The sequence below is a fragment of the Castanea sativa genome, chromosome 10, assembly GCF_040712315.1.
Source record: "Castanea sativa cultivar Marrone di Chiusa Pesio chromosome 10, ASM4071231v1".
Classification (NCBI taxonomy): domain Eukaryota; kingdom Viridiplantae; phylum Streptophyta; class Magnoliopsida; order Fagales; family Fagaceae; genus Castanea; species Castanea sativa.
In genome coordinates, this window is record NC_134022.1 from 25,354,965 (window position 1) to 25,367,286 (window position 12,322).

The 12,322-nt window shown below is 34.6% G+C and overlaps 2 protein-coding genes across 3 annotated transcripts; one reads left to right on the forward strand and one right to left on the reverse strand.

Annotated features, from left to right (window-relative positions):
- The first annotated feature begins 544 nt into the window (after positions 1-544).
- On the forward strand, positions 545-9,852 carry LOC142613796 (uncharacterized). Of its 2 annotated transcripts, none has more exons than XM_075786300.1 (23): positions 545-714; positions 1,327-1,406; positions 1,705-1,791; positions 1,882-1,932; positions 2,029-2,146; positions 2,246-2,302; positions 2,558-2,622; positions 2,815-2,898; positions 3,441-3,491; positions 3,578-3,640; positions 3,745-3,791; positions 4,123-4,192; positions 4,281-4,343; positions 5,435-5,524; positions 5,614-5,652; positions 6,252-6,401; positions 6,481-6,558; positions 6,643-6,728; positions 7,455-7,503; positions 7,614-7,694; positions 7,830-7,923; positions 8,586-8,698; positions 9,396-9,852. In XM_075786300.1, exons 1-22 carry the CDS (start codon positions 597-599, stop codon positions 8,648-8,650), a joined length of 1,686 nt encoding a protein of 561 aa, XP_075642415.1. In that variant the 5' UTR covers positions 545-596; the 3' UTR covers positions 8,651-8,698; positions 9,396-9,852. The 2 variants fall into 2 exon arrangements, with proteins under 2 accessions (XP_075642415.1, XP_075642414.1); XM_075786299.1 differs by lacking the exon at positions 545-714 and adding an exon at positions 1,027-1,199.
- Positions 9,853-11,153: 1,301 nt separating this feature from the next.
- On the reverse strand, positions 11,154-12,210 carry LOC142613848 (uncharacterized). The gene has a single exon (XM_075786360.1). It carries the CDS (start codon positions 11,999-12,001, stop codon positions 11,495-11,497), a length of 507 nt encoding a protein of 168 aa, XP_075642475.1. The 5' UTR covers positions 12,002-12,210; the 3' UTR covers positions 11,154-11,494.
- Positions 12,211-12,322: the final 112 nt, after the last annotated feature.

The window sequence follows — 12,322 nt, forward strand, 5'->3', positions numbered from 1 at the left end:
ATATAAGGTACAACGAGAATAGGTTTAACTATTGAGTTGGTATTTGATATTATCAATACATGTATAACGGTGATATAAAATCTTTCTTCTTAACGACAAATCTTTTTTTTTAACGACTCTCATTGTCTAGATGGATCTTACACACATATCAGATTTCATACTAATACGAGAGATTTTACTTTTTTTTTATAACTTTTTATAAACAATATAAGAGACAAAAACAAGTTACACACAATTTTTTTTCCCAAATGAGCATTACCACATTTGATAATGTCATGGAAGCCCACGTTTAGAAATTAAAATACTCAAAGTCCTTCCCACACACCCAAAAAAAAAAAAAAAAGTCCCTCATTAAGATTTGAAAGCGACATTACCATAATACCATTTACTACCAGCTGACCAGCACGAGAAAGAAGACAAGTCGTAACCTTTTTCCTTTATAAAAAACTCTCAAACGAAGCTTCATAGAGTGGATCTTTCTTTCCTTTCCTTGTTCCGAGAACGTTTCCCGCTCGGTCATTAACACAAACAGTTTGACTGCAATTGTGAAAACTCATACGCAACACAAACACAAAAGCCCCGGAGAGAGAGAGAGGATGAAGTATGTATTGGTGACAGGGGGAGTGGTGAGTGGGTTGGGCAAAGGCGTCACAGCCAGCAGCATAGGCGTCGTCCTCAAAGCCTGTGGCCTTCGCATCACTTCCATCAAAATTGGTTCTTTGCTTTCACCCATCACTTCTATCTATGTTGCTATTGCTTTTATCGGGTTTTTGAGTTTATTATTGTCTAATTCATGTTTGGAAATGTCGCTGCTTTGTTTGAATTTCTTTGGTTTTGTTACTTATGCTGATTTTGTTTTTGGTGTCTCTATTGGAAACTTAATATTTTACATTGGTTCAGTGCTTAATTGGTTTAAAATGAGCACCTTTTTGTGCTGTGATTGTTATTTGTTAGTTTGTCCATATGGGTCTGCAAGTAGATATCATTTTCTATCTATGAAAGTATTCAAATAAATATTTTTGTGTGTTTGTCTCATTCACTTACCCATAAAAAAGAAAAAGAAAAAAGTATTGGTTTCATTTATTTATTCATTTCAACATAGTAGTTTATAACTTTAATTAGGAATAAGTCGTAGTTGAGTTGAGTCTTATGCTGGTTGTTTCAAGGTTTGATGGAGCATGTGGCTAATAGCTCAACTGGTAAATAAATTAAAAAAAAAAAAAAGGTTTGATGGAGTATGTTTGAAAAAGGAAAAAAGAAGAAGAAAATGTTAGGAAGAATTTTATGTTTTCTTTTGCATCTTAATTGCTGAATTTTATGTTACAGATCCATACTTGAACACCGATGCTGGTACCATGTCTCCCTTTGAACATGGGGAAGTTTTTGTTCTTGACGATGGTGGAGAGGTTTGCCTTTTATTTTACTTTATTATATTATATTTTATATATATATATATATATATATATATATATATATATATATATATTTCCCTTGTTTATAAGATTTAATTTTATCCTTATGTACACAAGGGGGGGGGGGGGGGCGGTGGTGGGGGAGGGGGTGGAGGCTAGTGTGTGTCATAGGTGTTCATGCTATTGGCATATTAGTTCATAAAGTAAGAAATTGAATTTTATTGATGTCGATGGTGGAAACTTAAAGTAATGATATGATAATTACTTCATTTTTTTGCTTTTCTTCTGAAAGGTTGATTTGGACCTGGGTAACTATGAGCGGTTCCTAGATGTGACCCTTACAAGAAACAATAATATTACCACGGGAAAGATATATCAGGTGCTAATTTCTTCAATTCGGTACTAGATTTATTAACTTTATAAGATCAATAAGCTTCTTAATTTGACTATGTTGCTCTGTTTTAATCAGTCTGTCCTTGAGAAGGAACGAAGAGGTGATTATCTTGGAAAGACTGTCCAGGTGATTCTACATTTGGTAACTTAATTAGGCTTCTTATTTAACTTGCAGTAATAGATTACTAGTGACTGAGCTTAGCCATGTTTGAGTGGATTCCAGGTAGTGCCACACATAACAGATGCCATTAAGAATTGGATTGAATCAGTTGCTGTCATTCCTGTCGATGGAAAAGAAGGTCCAGCAGAAGTTTGTGTGATAGAGTTGGGAGGGACTGTAGGTATGAGCTATTCAAAACAAAGAGGCATATTATGTGCCAAATTATCTCTGTTGCTTAATTTTACCTGCAAGAGATAATTTTATTATATCATTTTGTTAGGTGATATTGAATCAATGCCATTCATTGAGGCTTTGCGACAATTGTCCTTCTCAGTTGGTAAGTTTGACTTTGTTTATGGGCTCAATTAAAAAGTATGGCCAGATATGTTATGAGTTTTACAGTATAAACAATTATGGTTAATTTGGACTTAATGTGCAATGCTGTTGCAATATATACGTTCAATTGATGCTCAAAATTGAGTATAATAACTTGTTCTGAGCATTCAGCTTACATGTTCTTTGGTTCTGAGTTTTCATCATGTTCAGAAATAATTATTCATGTTTATTTATTTATTTTTAATTTCTATCTCAGGGCAAGATAACTTCTGCCTCGTTCATGTGAGCCTGATACCAGTACTGGGTGTTGTTGGAGAGCAAGTAATACTCCATAACTTGTATATGAGATTTGCAAAGTATTAGTTGTCCACTTATTGGATTGTAAATGTAGAGATAAAGTATTAGTTGTCCACTTTTGTGTTCTCTTGTTTTGGAATTCTTTTTCCCTGCCTCTCCCCTTTTTTTCTCTGGGTAAATATAACTTCCTCTCTCTCTCTCTCTCTCATGGTGCAGAAAACGAAACCTACCCAACATAGCGTCCGGGAGCTGAGAGCATTAGGCTTGACGCCTCATCTGTTAGCATGTCGCTCTGCTCAGGTACACCTTTTCAATTTCTGGTTACTACATGTGCATAATGGAGTTAATGATTGTAACAGATCCAGCCTAGAATCATCTAGCAAAATAGAGGGAAAAAGATACCTTTGCATGCAAAACTTTTCTGTGGATCCATGTGAGCTTTCTTGTATTCCTTGATCCTCGTCTTAAGGGGGTGTGGCTGAGTCATATACCATTACAGTTTGGGGAAAGCTTACTGTGAGCCTAAATTATCAATTTATTTGTGGCTATACTTTTCTTTTAAGTATATTTTGCTGTATCAGTTTGGAACCAAAAGTTGTATATTGGATTGTCTCTTTTTACCCTGCTTTTGCACCTTGCCTGCATGGGGTCATAAGTTGTTCTTAAAACATTGAAATAGTCCCTGCAGTGGGTATCTTATATGTAGGTTTTTATTTCTTGTGTCATACTTGAAGAGGCATCAATCTTATCTATGGTTTGAGATTTAGCTGCTTGGTATTCATCATTTTTTGAAAATGTAATTTTGACAATATTGAAATAAATTCTCATTGAGTTCATTGCAGCCTTTATTGGAAAATACCAAGGAGAAACTTTCACAGTTTTGCCATGTTCCAGTAAGTTGTTGACATTTGCTTGGTGATCTTTCAAATGAACTGTATTTTCGTTGAGGATTTTTCATTGTCTGTATGGTCTTTCACAGGCTGGTAATATTCTCAATATCCATGATGTTCCAAATATTTGGCACGTTCCTCTCTTACTTAGGGTGGGTTAAATACGGTTCTTTGATTCTTCTGAGGCTTTGCTGCTTCTAGTATATTCCATCTAACATTTTCATTTTTGGATGTTTGACATTTACTGCTGTTTCAGAACCAAAATGCTCATCTCTCAATTCTAAAGCAGCTAAACTTACTTGAGTAAGTCTTTGTTCATCTTAAGGCTTAGATCTTGGCATCAGAGTGCTAATCGGCCTCGGCCTTTCAAAAGTTTTCTAGTATGTGATGAGACCCTGTCACCTTGGCAAATCATATGTGTGATCCTTATAAACTCCGACTATTTTAGTCAATTAGTTATTTTATTTTATATTTTATATTTATTTATTTTTATTGGAGCTGAGGCATAGATTGGATCTATGGACTGCTAACTGTAGAACTTTTGGACACTATAAAACTGAATGTGCCATCAATTTGGAAATAATATACTGAATGTGTGATGATTACATTAACTTTTAATAAATTTCTTTTTCAGTGATGCCGCAACTCCTGCTTTACAAGATTGGACCAGGATGGCTGAGACTTTTGATAATCTCACTGAATCTGTTAGTATTATCATTGATAAAATGTAATGGTTTTCTTTGAATATTTCCCACTTTTTCATGGAAAATAATCACCTGCTGCTACTTGAAGGTGAGGATTGCATTGGTTGGGAAGTATGTTGGCCTATCAGATTCATATTTGTCTGTTGTGAAGGTGCGATAATATAGCTTTTCTCCTGTGCTTAATCTGTAAAGCCTGCAATGTCAATAACTTATCATCAATTATTTCAGCAATTAGATATGTTTCTGAAAATTAATATTCCAAAGAATACTAGATGCTGATATGGAAAAAGTCCTCTTTTGTCTTTTATTGTTTTCCAATCTTGGAATATAGCAGACATGATGAAGTTCACAAGCAATAAAATGTCTTTCCATCTTGAATCTATGATTTTTAAAGCACAAGAGGATTATATAAAATGTTTAAACTTTCTATGACTAGACTATTATCATATTGTCCATTGATACTTGTTTTCACATGTTATATAAATTTTTTAAGAAATTGAAAGAATTTTAGTATAATTTAAACTTATAAACTTTGTGCAATTGCACTATCTATTTTAGCTAATAGGCAAAACATATTATTATTTTGGGCTATATATATGTTATCAATTTTTTATTAGAGGTTATTTCATATTGTATTTTAAAAATGCGTGCTTTACTTTAGTTGGATGTGGACTTGTGTTTTGTGCTTTGCACCTAGGCTCAAAGAGGCCTATGCGCCTAAATATGTTTTGACGCTTTTACCAACATTGAGTGAAGGTCAGTAGTTCAAATTTCCCATTCCCCCTCCCTTGAGGCCAAAACTTATATGCATATACATATACACATATATATTGGTCTTTAAATGGTGTCTTGTCTTTAGTTTAAATTATATCATAATATCATAAGAAGGTAATGGTACATCATTCACATAGCATTATGAGGGTTAACCTGATTGATACACTACTGAACTGCTCAAATTATGTAGTTTATTTCATATTATGGCTTCCTGTCTTTTCATACTTTGTTAGGATTAATCTAGTTACATCTCTATAGGGGTTTATACATGGTTTATCATCAGCCATTCTTGATGATATTCTAGGTCATGGATGACATACCATTCAATTGTAATTTCATCATGATGGTCAATCTGATTTAATAAATGAGATTTATTTTTTTCTTAAGGAAACTATTTGCCCGTCCAATTTCCTAGTAACTTTTTTCATTATGACTTCCTGGATTAACTGTGTCTAATTTGGCTTGCAGGCCCTTCTGCATGCCTGCATTGCATGTTCTTTGAAGCCATCAATTGACTGGATTGCAGCTTCTGACCTTGAAGATGATAGTGCTAGATTGGTACTGTTCCCTTAAGCTGCATTTGTAGAGGATTTTGTTTTATGTCTGGTGGAATTTGTCTCATTTAAAATTCTGTGTTCCTAATACAGACGCCAGAAGCACACGCTACTGCATGGGAGACTCTGAGGGTACAGTCTGCATTGAATTGATATTATCCTCCCCGCCCCCGCTTCTTTCTTCTAGCATTCAAGTGCTATTTCCCTTGATTCAAGACTCTGGTTTTGTCCATCACTCTTGAAACATGAAGATTGACATGTGCAAATCCATCTTTGGATTGCCCTGTCCCCATTCAGATATGTCCAAAACTGGCCAAATTAGGGGCAGGGTGGGTCAGGGCCTGTCCCTATGATTGGGTTTGATGTTTGAACTCCTTGTTCAGTAGTTTTGGTTGTCATTAATTAGCCTGTTCTGTTGATGGGCAGTTTTGGAAGATATATTATGATACAATAACTGGAAATATATGTTAGACCACTGATGGGGATTTCTAGTATATCTAATATCACATTGTGGAACAGCTTTCCCTGGCTTAAGTTCATTTATAAGGCCTAGTCAAAAGTCAAAAGTCAAAAGTTCGTATGGGCAAGTAGGTCCCATGTTTGATCTAGGCTGATTTGATAGTGAGCTTATTAATTCTTAGGTGCTTGCTTAATGTAGATTTTGGCAAGGAGGGGGTGTTTGATATTTAAATGTATAATTAGAACTGGTTCTGACAGAACTCCATTTTCAGAATGCTGCATGCGTCTTGGTTCCTGGTGGATTTGGAGATCGTGGTGTCACAGGTATGATATTGGCTGCAAAGTATGCCAGAGAGAACAAGGTTCCTTATCTTGGGATTTGCTTGGGCATGCAGATTTCTGTGATTGAGTTTGCTAGATCTGTAAGTGACATGTCTTTTGTTATCTTGTTTTCTTTCATTTAACAGGTTATATGAACCTTACAATAATTACTTGTTCTAGGTTTTGGGTTTGGAAAGGGCAAATAGCAACGAGTTTGATAATGAGACACCAAATCCAGTTGTAATTTTCATGCCTGAGGTATATATCTATCATGACATTTTTACCTTGTGATAGTTACCCTTGTATCAAGTATGCAATTATTATCATTTCTATTTTTTATAGGGTTCAAGAACTCATATGGGAAACACAATGAGACTAGGATCCCGAAAAACGCTATTCCAGACACCTGATTGTATTACTTCAAAATTGTATGTGATTTATCTCTAAATCTGATCACTTTCTAAAATACTAAAAAATAACATCCTGTTAGTCTGTTACTGCAAATTGAAATTGGTGACTCGATTACCTTTATGAAAATACCTTGTTTCTGTACAAAGAACACCTTTATTCGTAGATATCAGCCCTTGGATGACTAATTTATGTACCCATCTGGTTATTTGCAAGGACAGACAGCCATAACTATAAGGCTGGCCTGTTCCAGTGTCCAGTAGTCATGTCAGTGCTAGTGATGGAATGTATGGTATTGTTTTATAAAAACGATGAAGGATCATTTCCTTTTGAACATCTAGCTGGGTTAGTCTGTTGCTTCTGCTTGATATTATCCTGGTGAACTACTGCTACTGCATTTATTTGTCTCTTACATGAGGACCAGTTTTATCTGTTCTTTTTTGTTTTTTTTGTTTGTTTGTTTGTTTTTTTTTTTTTTGTGTTGTTGTTGATAAGTCTGTTCTCATCTCTCTCTCTATTCTCTTTGCCTTTTGGGATCCATTTGGTGCTACTTTTGCAACCAATAAGTCAGCCATCTCTTGTACCTATCAAAAAAAAAAAAAAATCAACTAGCTCTTGTACCTAGACTGATTACAATGAGACTGATTAAAATGGTTGAGACTCATGTACTGTGTAATTGAGTCTACTTTGTTGTTAGCATCCACCATTGTCCGTGCCTACATTTATAGTTCTTCCTGATTGCCTAGGTACCAAAATTCAGAGTATGTGGAGGAACGGCATCGGCACAGATATGAGGTTAGTTTTGCAATCTAATTTCAGTGGTAAAAAATGATCTTATCAGGCATTGTTTCTCTTCTAAATATATATTTGACATGGTATGATATAGTGTCCATTGCCTGGTGCAGGTAAACCCAGAGTTTATTGGAATTCTAGAAGAATCTGGCCTCAAATTTTTTGGGAGAGATGAAAGTGGAAACAGAATGGAGGTGGGTTTTCTGCTGATGAGTAATAATTAGAAGAGCTTAAGCTCACATGAACTTGAGAATTTCAGTATTGCTTATATTATAATTACAAGTTAGACTTAAATTTTATACTTCCAAAATTTTTCTTGTGTTTTGCAGATTCTAGAGCTTCCAACTCATCCGTTCTATGTAGGAGTGCAATTTCATCCAGAATTCAAATCACGGCCTGCAAGGCCCTCAGCTCTATTTTTAGGTACTTACTGAGAGCCATGCATATGCTGGTTGGAATTACATTCTAATTGAGCTATTTCTCAAGTTTTATATTGTTACCAATATCCAATCAAGTCCTTAACAAAACAATATGATGACCAATGATTTAAGGAAAGACAAGGTTCTATATAGAGCAGAACAGCTAGAAGGATTTGTATAACTGACCTCCAATAATTATTTGGATAAGGCTTGGCTTGTAGATTAGTATTGCCAATAGTTTTTTATTTTATATATTTATTTTTTTGCAAAAATTTATTCTGGGATAATGTGTTCAGCATTTATTTTTGTAATACTTTTCTGGTTTTTCACGTACTGTACTTTTGATCTATTCTTTTGTTTTCTCAATATATTATAAGTCACATTTATCATTGTAATTGAGCTCACAGTGGTGTAATATCATGTTCATTTTCAACAAAACAGTTTGAAAATGAAGTCATTTCTAGAAATCCTAGGAGAGGTTATTCTTTATAAGAAAACGGGTGGAATCATAAAGATGCTGCCCTGCAATGTGCTCCTTGCAGTTTCCTTGTAAATATGAATATACCTTTTTAATTCCATCTAGCATCCAAATTTCTCATCTGCAAATGCCTGTGGACTTTTCTGATATCTGCACTTCAATTTAACATTTATTCCTTTTCAATGTAGGTCTTATATTAGCAGCAACAGGACAGTTGGAAGCATATCTTGGCAGGCATCAGAATGGAAGTTGATATGCTAGTTTTCCCCATCTTAGTACCTCTTAAATCTTTTCTTTTAAGGTATTTTTTCAGGATTTCTTCTATAAAAAAAAAAGCATTTTTCAAGATAAGGAATTTTTGAGAAATATACCTCAGAAGAATTTGCAACTTGCCCTGTGGTTTCACTGCGTTGTGCACTTTATATAATTTGGGATGGGTTTGTTAAATTCTGTAGTAGATTGCAAATGGTGGGCCAAATCCATGTTTTAGAAGGAGCAGGTAAGATTAGGACCTTTTTCTCTGGTTCTAAATGCACAAGAATAGTTTCACGTGCACTTATGATATTGTGTATGAAATAAAAAGATGTAGCAGTCTGCAGATGGGGTCAGTTGGGTAATCTGTCTGACTGGTCTGTGTCCTTAATAGAAATTTAGAATAGGGTTAGGGTGGATTTCACATGCTCCTTATTTATTTATTTATTATAGATATGCTACTCTTAAACATGCCTTGACTGTGTCTACATGGCACCAACGTTGTGCTTGTAGTGGGACCTTGCCCTCCCAAACTTGGGCCGATTGCATTTTATGCTGTGCCTTGTCATGGGATGATATTCTTGCTATGGTCCCATAACACACTTTCAGCAGCTGTGATGTATGGGTATGCACAGTGTCTTGCCCAAGGTTGTAATTAGTGTGGTAATGCCACCTGAATTATAACATAGTTCATTTACGACATTTTTTCTCTGTACTTACAAAATATGTTTTAACATGTAATGTAGGAAAATTATTGATGCTGTCTAGCTGAGCAATGTGCATAGCTGTTTCCAAAGTGGATCCCTAGTGAGATGATTTCCTGCTGCATTTTGAAGTTATGGTGTTCCCTTGAGTCAAGTTGTCACTGTGATTTCAGTTTCATCTAAAGGCTGAGGTTTTGATTGAGAAAGTTATGTTCTTGGTCAGATGTTTGGATTTATAAATGTTGGTCCAATCTTTTGGACATGAAATTTACATAAGAACAGATGTCCACAAAATTTTGAAGTTATAGCGTTCCCTTGAGTCCAGTTGTCACTGTTATTTCAGTTTCATCTAAATGCTGAGGTTTGATTGAGAAAGCTCTCTTCTTGGTCAGATGATTGAATTTAAAAATTTTGGTCCAATCTTTTGGACATAAAATTTACATGTAAGAACAGATATTCACAAATTTTGGATGCACCGTGGCAATGATAGTTACTTGTTGACTCTTGTGTGTGTGTGTGTGTGTGTGTGTGTTTTTTTTTTTTTTTGGTTAAACAAAAAGGGTAGGGGGTGGCCAGTCTTGGAGACCCACTTTAGGCTCTCCCTAGCGTTCTAACTCAGAATGTTCACCCCAACAAAACCAAATGAGCGTAAGCATTTGTTATCGGTTCACTCACCCTCTATGAATGACATTCTTGATTTTTGCCAATGCTAAACATTGTAACTTAAGGTTTTAGACTTCTCTTACTGTTTATTAGCCGACAAGACAGGTTTTTGGATAGAAAATAGGACTCGGGGTTTTTTTTTTCTAAAAGCACTTTGATGTTTATATCAAAACATTATATACTTTTTAGAGATCCATCTTGTGCTTGGAGTGGCTCTTTTATCTTAATTTAGATATAATGATCTTGGTTTAGAAGATATTGCAAATAGGGATATCTGAAGATGTGAAATAATTTCAATCATGCGACTCGGCAAAGTATGAGCATATTGAATTTTCCAATTTATTAGATTTTTATATATAAACATACCTCTATATTTGAGTCTTTCCTAAAACAATTTTCGAATATTTTTGGGAATTGAGGTGCTTACTGAAAATCTATCGTATCTACAACAGTGAGAGCATAGTGACTTTTTATTTAAAGTTCTCCCATCGTACCAAATGATTATGAAATGCTTCATTCTTTTTTGAATCGACCTCTTGCATTTTTTTTTTCTTCTCACATTTGGTTAGAGTTTCTCTCTGTCTGAGTTTTTCATGAAATGCTAGATGAATTTATTTGAACTATTTTGTAACTTTCATCTAGTAATTTAATTTATTTTTGGAATATTTACATGGGCTAAACTTAAGTTAAATTATTTAGGCGTTATATTATACCTTAAGTTTTTTTTATAATTAAATTCAACCACATATTTGTATTAATTGGCCAACAAACTACATTGTTGAATATAATTGTTATTGAAACAATGATATTGCTTGTGTTGTACTGGTTAGCAATGCCTTATAATTAATTGAAAATCAAAGGTATAGATCCTATATTTTGTCTTTTCTAAATATATATTTGCTTCACAAAGTTTTATCACTCCAATTATCATTCTGAATTAAAAATAAAAAAGAAAAGAAAAGTTAAAACAGATTCTTCAACTATGTACGCTAATGAAACAGTGGAGAAATTTTGAGCTATTTTGTAGATTGATGTCAAAGAAATTTTTTTAAAAATATTTTTTTATAGCTTTTGATGTCAAAGAATTTGAATGTATAAGTATAACTTGTGGTACTTGGGGATTATAAAAAACGAAAAAAAGAATGTATAACTTGAAGCATTGTGAGCTACAATTGATCCCGCATTGTGAGCTACAAAAAAAGAATGAGAACTAAATACTATTGAAAAAAATTGTAAAAAATGTGTTGTCCTTTAGACTTATTATTATTATTTAAAAAAAAAAAAACCAAAGTGAAGAAAACCTCTGTAATCAAACTCTACTGCTTATTTATAAATCTGTAGACACTCAAACTCTGATCGAAGCTTTTCTGCTATCTACAAAATGCCGCAATGATATCATATATAAATCTGCAAAAACTCCAGGTACACTTCTTCACGATCCACGCACCATGATTAAGATTGTGCCTCTATTTACCATCTCATTTGTACTGTAAATATGAAATCTGTCTCTGCAGCTTCATTTGAGCATAGAATTTAGCAATAAACTCTTCTGCTCTCGAATCAATCCCATCTTCCTGCTCACAGCTGGGAACAATTTCATCATCTTCATCTTCATCTTCATCTTGACTCTTTAGAAAACTCTTCCTCCCATCATCATAGCCATAAGCTTGTTCTTCAGTGAAATCATCATCATAGTCAAAATCCACTTGTGGGTTGGTTATGCATGGAATGTTAGGCAAGCGGAAGCGCGTAGAGGCTGAACGACGGTTCATCTTGACATGGAAAATGGGGGTCTTATCGAAGGAAAGCTCGCGCTCCCCATAGTGAAGTTGATCCTGCCTAGCATTGTTGCCAAGTCTGTGAATGTACTGACGTAGTTCCATCATGATACGGCGTTTAAAGACACCACCTTTACGTGCCCATAGCAATGCTAAACGCAAGATGTTCCATGCTCTACGAGCTACACCACCGTTCTTCATTGGCATTTTCAACTTTCAAGCACAGGTATATAGAAAATTGAGTTTTGGGATATATAATATTGTAGGATTTGAAAGCAAAGATGTTTAGACTTTAGGCTAAGATTCTCAAACTTTTGGAATAGAAATGAGAAGTAGTATGAGTTTTTGAGAGAGTGCTTTTGGGTGTATTGAAAGATTTGGGTGGAAGAAAAGGTTGTTTTTTCTTGGAAGTTTGAGGTACTGATGATGGAAAAGGAGAAGCAGTGGTATTTATATTGTAGCAAATATTTGTACGCGGTGTTTGAGTGAGAGAAAAAAAAAGTTGTTTGTTTGGTGTGGGAGCGTGAA